Below are 6,129 nucleotides of genomic sequence, written 5' to 3'. Positions count from 1 at the left end.
TGCAGCACTGGCAGGCAACACTGGAAGTCCATGGCTGATTCCTGCTCACACCATCCCAGTGCAGTGACACAGCACCTGGCCAGTTTTCCTAAAACTACCTCTGAACGTGTGTGGAACAGACACAAGCCAAGCTTCATCCCCTTAGCTTCATGCTATGACTGTTTCTTACGCCATTCCCCCCTCTGTGTGCTCCAGCAGCTCCAGGACTCAGAGCCAGCCGTCGGTAACACCCCCCTGAGCAGCCCACTGAGATCAGCTTTGACTTCTCTGGAGGAAATCCCCGATGGCCAGAAGCAGCCACTGGTTTTGTTATCATCCCTACACCACACAACTGCTTTTCAGCTACGCTCAGGGATTAAGCCAAGATTCCCTGTCAGAAATACTGCACAGGAATCTGGGATTAAGATCTGATGTGCATTGCATCAGATGAGCCCGCAAGAGAACGCGCACGGGGAAAAAAGAGCTTTTAGAGATGGAAACGTGAGCCAGCTGCTGGAGCACATTACATGCTCCAGTAACTCTTCCTGCTATTTCCCTTCTTTCTGGTCCCTCTGCATGTGAGTTATACTAAATGCTCTCCTTGGACAAACTGGACTCATTTGGACAAGACCAGTCTGCACAGGCAGAGGGCAGGTATTAGATGTCTACCACAAAAGCAAAAAGCTTTAAGGTAGACTCAAATTTCAGTCACATTTGAGTATTTCCTTCATCCAACTGACTTCCAGATGTCTTCCTTCCTCACCGACATGGGAACATGGCACAGCTCTGTTGGTAGGTGACATGTAGGACAGCAGCTGTGTGAAGGGAATAACCTTCCCCAGCAATTCCAAGGAATCAACATCTTGAATCACAAGGTTACAGTAATTTCTACCTGGGAAGCAACACACAACCCCGTGTCTTGTGGTGCCTGATACAATCACACTAAGTGAACCTGAATTTTATTATTTTTTTGAGGAGCAATGAAGGGAAAGGGTGAACTGGAGCTGAAGTAACACAACAGACGACACAACCATCTGCCTTTTAAACCTCAGCTTTACCCCAGACTGGTGACTGCACCATTTTAGGGCACTAAAGCAATTCTGCTGAGATGCAGATGACTGTCTCAGTACAATGATAGCAACATAATGTAAAAATTCGCAGTCCAAGTATCTGTTGCAGCCAATCTACTTCCCAAGAAATCCCTAGTGCCCTGAATTTTAAGTTAGCTTACATCTAGAAACCAGTCCAGATGAGCCATTTTTGTTACTGGAGTATTTGCAAAGTACACTTAGTCACTGATTTCTTCGACAGTCTGTCATGACAAGAGTAAGAAGCACAGCAACGGGCTCATCACAGGCTGACAACAGCATCCCAATGGGAACACATCTGCCTCTGGAGGACTATGACTCCTGGCTAGGAAAAGGATGGAGAAATGATTATAGCTGAAGAATATATGTCCAGAAGATTTGGAAAACCAGGCTGCTGCAATCACCAGAGCTCCCTGGCTGTTAGGCTGGCAGCACACAACCCTTCTGCATCTTCCCCAGGCAGCTTCCCCTCCCTTGCACACTCAGTACAACCGGAGTGAAGCCCCAGGATGCTCCAAAGCCAGTTGTAATAGGTACAGAAATAGCAGCATTTCACTGAAATCTGTTTGTCAGCAGAGGAGAAGATGCAAAAACACAGTCTGGGAACTCACCAAGCCTGCACTTTCCTACAGGAATGCAGACAGCCACAACCATCCTCATACTGGCTCATCAACTATTTTTAGCACCAGAAGGGGAGGCAGCCATCAGTGAAGGGCCTGTTCCCTTTGATCCAGTGGATCTGAGCACTGTCTCTGTCCCAGAGATCCTTTGCTACCAAAACCACAAACCAGGTAAAGAACTTTAGGTTGTTCCTGCTCCCGAGTACAAGGCATCTCTCAGCAGTTACACGACAGGTTGGAAGAGGGCCACACAGCCCATTTAATTCCATTCACTTCCTCTCCCCTCTGCACCACGCAGCCAGGCTCTATTAGTCTTCTGAGAGCAACTGTAGTTAAAGTGAAGGATGCCAGGAGGCCCTGGGCACTCAGTGCACAGAGTCACCAGCTCCAAGCTGCAGGCCAGCAGCACAGAAATCCCAGCATCCATGGCATTGCACGCAGCTTTATTTATCTCCAAGGTTTTACAAGTTAAACACAAGCTCCTTCTCAGAGACACTTCCCAACTGGTTCTGCATTGCCACCTGAGCTGAGAAGCAGACTAAACTCAGCTGGCACCACAAGGAGCTTGGTTTCTCTGTCATTCATTTCTCCCTTGGGAAGCTGCAGGAACTTTGCCCCACAATCAAAGGTGTACGCTAAGGCCAGCAAAAGGCATTGATGTCACCACGAGCAGAACTGCTGTGGGTGTGAGCAGCCCCACAGAGGGATCAACACGCTGCAGGCAGAACCACCAAAGGAACACAATGCCCCACTCACAGAACAGACACCCATGGGGCCTGGAGCCAGTGCTGCTCTGGGACACTCAGCCTTCCCCCTGCAGATGAACAGGGAGAGCAGAGAAGCACCTCAGGAGGTGACAGCTGCAGGGCACCTGTCTGCTGACTCAGTGCTTCCAGCTCTTCCACCTGCCCTGCAGGAGGGTGGCAGTGATCCCATGATTTTGGCTAAAGTGACTAAGCGGGATCGTTTTGTCCTTCCCACCAGCTTTTTGCTCCAACAACACAAAGCATTCCCTGCATGCTCTCCAGAAAACTGGAAAAGAGGGTGAAAAGAAGATCACAAACCACTCTCCATTTACCTCATTTCTCCCTGCAAACCTTCTGCTCCTGGTTCTACCTTTCACAGATGGTGTGAAGGCAATGCCCAGTTGATGATGCAGCCTTAACAAACCACCAGTCCCAAACCCCAATTTTGATATGAAACAGCTCTTTTCAAGCAGCCAAGTGCTGTATTTTATAGTACCTTTGTGATCTGCACAACTCAAATACATATGCCACGTTACACCACATTTGCATCCCTCAGCAGAAGGAATCTGAACTGCTGTGATTCTTTCATAGGGATGCAGCACAGCCTGGCAGCCTCACAGATTCAGCTGAATCCATCCATCTGGAAAGCAGCAGCTTGGAACAACATGGCTCTTAAGGTTTCCTAGTTTATATCCCACATCCCAGAATCATTAAGGGCCATTTTTTCACCCTGCTCATCAAGGAATAGAAGATTTCTGAGGACCACAGGGCAGGAAACCATGGAGCTGGGAGGACAGCTTTCCCAGTACTCACCAGGAGCTGCCTGGGCCAGACCTACCCTGGTTCTGCATGCCCCAGAGGTGCGGGCACTGCCATCCCTTGTGGGCAGCAGCACGAGGGTACAACCACGGGTACAACCAGGCTGCAGCTCAGAGCCCACCAGCACCCACCGCCACAGCTCCGCCTGCTCTGCCAGCACAGATCAAACCTTTCCAGCACCACTGCTTCGTTTCCACAATTAGCCACCTACAGAGGTTTCTCCAGCCTCACCCACAGAGACCAGTAACAAATGAATCAACATCATGTACCACAGCTGCCCATTGCAGTGGCCAAATTTTTGTTACTCAGACCCCTTCCAGTTCAGCATTCCTCCTCCCACCACCGAAGAGAACATACTTTGTTACAGAGACTTTCATATTGGGAAAATATTTTAATATAGTAAACAAGTCAATTTACCTTCCACATATTTTAAATAAGTTTATGCTCATCGTTAAACAAAACTGTTTTTACTTCAACAATGGATTACAGCCTCTAAATTCGTATTGTTCCCAGCTGATCCTGTAAATAGCGAGGAATTTTGGACACCGATATCCTTGTATAGGTAACAGACTGGCATAAACAGCGCAGGAATTCAATGCGGGTTCAAAGGGAGAGAAGCTAGCCCTGGTGAGGAAGAAAACGAAGCCACAAAATTCCCTTTTGAGGAAAAATCGGGGGGAAAAGAAGATACCGCAGTTCCACCGAGTCCAAACGGGGCCGAGTCAGTCTCCAGGTCAGTCTCCAGTCAGTCTCCACGGGCGCTGCACGGTGCCGCAGGGACGGGCGAGCCATCGGTCTCCATCCTCGGCCGAGCCCCGCGGCCGCATCCCCGGCGGCGCGCGGCCTCCCGCGGCCCGCCCGGCTCAGGGGCTGCCGGCGCCCGGCCCGCTCCCGGCCGCGGGCGAGGGGGACGCGGCCGGCGGGGCGGTGGCGGCGGGGCCGGGGCCGGTGCGCGGCGGCGCGGGCGGAGGCCCCGCCGTAGGTCCGGCGGGCGCGGCGCGGAGCTGCGCGGGGGTGGCGGCGGCGCCGGGGCCGGGGCTGGAGGAGCCGCCGCTGCCGCGCACCGGCTGCCAGATGAGGCTGTAGTAGACGGCGAGCACGATGGCGGCCAGCGAGACGGAGAGCACGTAGGCCAGCACGGTGGCCAGGCGCACCCACTTCTTGTTGGTCTTGGCCGCCATGCGCGCCTTCTTGTCCCCGGTGTAAGTGGCGGGCTTGCCCCGCTCCGCGCCCGCCTCCTTCTCCTTCATGGGGGCCCGGCCCTTGGCCCGCTGCTCCACCGAGCCCTCCGTGCTGGCTCCGGCCCGGATCGGCCGCCGCCGCCGCTCAGGACATGCCGGTACCGCCCGTGCTGCCACCGGTGCCGCTGCCCGCGCTGCCCCGCCGGGGGCGAGGGGCGGAGCGTAGGGGGCAAGCCCGCCCTGAGGGGTGGGAACGACAGGAGGGGAGGAGGGCAGGGGAGGAGAGGAGAGGGGCGGGCACGGGGAGGAGCCTGGGCCACCTTTAAAAAGAGCCCCCTCCCCCGCTGCCCATGTCACCGCACCCTTTACCCGCCCCGCAGTGAGGCGTGCGCGGGAGCGGTGCCTCAGGGATACGGGCAGCGCTCGCCGAGCCGCAGGAAAGCTTCTGGCACGGCCTCCTGGAACGTGCCCAGCGCTGGAGGAGGTCAGGAGTCTCCTCTCTACCTTGGCTTCCCGACGGAGTACTTCTTGCGCTCTCCCTAATGCAGGTATGTGCTGCCTGCACCTCTGTGAGGCTGCAAGGGTGCCCGAGCCAAGCGGCAGTTTTTTAGAGGAAAAGACTGCCTTAGTTTTGTCCAAATTGGATTCTTCCCAAGCCCGTTATTCATACAATCTAAACCTCCTCTTAAGTTATGGCTTCACTTACTCTACAGGTGTTAGTTCCCTACAAAATTGCTCTATTGTCTTGTTCAAAAGACAACTAAAATGATGATTTGGGGCATAAATTAGTTGGTTTTTTTTTCTTTATGCCGCAAGAAAATTACTTTTTGGAATGATGTAGTTGTGCCTTCTGCAATCGTTTTCTCCCTCCCCTCAATCTGAGGTCAGTCAGGTGTAGTGGTTGTAGCAAAAACCTCTTGTAAACCACAACTTGTAGATCTGGAGGAGCCTACAGCAACTGGAGAACTGCCTGTAACCCAGAGGCTTCCCTAAGAAGACATGTTATGGAATAAATGGAGTAGCTGCAAAATAATTCTAATTCTTGGAAAGCAAATTTATAGCACTTCATACAAAATGGATTTGCTAGTAATTTTTCAATGTGTTTTCCCTCAGTGATGGGTTTGCTCCAGCTCCTCCTTTTTTTTGGTTCAGCAGGTGAAATGATGATGAGTTTGTACCTCCCACAAGTCGCTTCCCTACGCTCTTGCTTAATTCCAGTTAAGAGGCAGAGGGTTGACATGTACCAAGAATGCCTCTGGGGCTGCATGAGGTCTCGACAGTTTTTGCCTGGTGCTTGTAGGGTTGAAGTACTGAGGCTTGAACAACAGGCCCTGAGCCAAAGCTGACCTCTCGATGAACCTTCCAACCAGATGTTGTATGTGTCCACTCATTTCAACCAATACCATTAGCAATATGGTAGATGTATCTGGTCATTCTCAAAGCATGTATTTGCCTTTCCCTGTTTAGGAACGAGATAAGGCTGGATGTGCAGGGGAGCTGTTGGAACATTCTCAGCAAATGTACAGAGTGTGATGGGCTTGCGATGTTCTGCCTTCAGCCCAACAGCCTCCCCTCCCTGTTGCATTTATTTGTGACTCACTCATGCTGCACTGGAGACTTGCCCTTCCTAAAACACACAATTCCATGGTAATATTCAAGAAATTCAGTATTCTTAAGGCACTCTTCTCCCTGCCAA

General features: G+C 52.1%; 2 protein-coding genes across 2 annotated transcripts in view; one reads left to right on the top strand and one right to left on the bottom strand.

Annotated features, from left to right (window-relative positions):
- Window positions 1-3,664: 3,664 nt before the first annotated feature.
- On the bottom strand, window positions 3,665-4,660 carry INAFM2 (InaF motif containing 2). Its single transcript, XM_058807718.1, has one exon. The coding sequence runs from the start codon at window positions 4,500-4,502 to the stop codon at window positions 4,116-4,118; it is 387 nt and encodes a 128-aa protein (XP_058663701.1). The 5' UTR covers window positions 4,503-4,660; the 3' UTR covers window positions 3,665-4,115.
- A 254-nt stretch (window positions 4,661-4,914) lies between these two features.
- Window positions 4,915-6,129, top strand: part of PLCB2 (phospholipase C beta 2) — a 42,028-nt gene continuing 40,813 nt past the window's right edge. Inside the window, exon 1 of the mRNA XM_058806293.1 lies at window positions 4,915-4,981. The gene's annotated coding sequence lies outside the window, so the exon portion shown is untranslated. The remainder of the gene's footprint in view (window positions 4,982-6,129) is intronic.

This window comes from Ammospiza caudacuta, chromosome 6 (genome assembly GCF_027887145.1).
Source record: "Ammospiza caudacuta isolate bAmmCau1 chromosome 6, bAmmCau1.pri, whole genome shotgun sequence".
NCBI classification, from domain to species: Eukaryota; Metazoa; Chordata; class Aves; order Passeriformes; family Passerellidae; genus Ammospiza; species Ammospiza caudacuta.
This window is presented reverse-complemented; position numbering and strand designations above follow the sequence as displayed.

Excerpts from the sequence above, each read along its gene's own strand:
- INAFM2 (XM_058807718.1), bottom strand. The coding sequence starts at position 4,502 with ATGAAGGAGAAGGAGGCGGGCGCGGAGCGGGGCAAGCCCGCCACTTAC.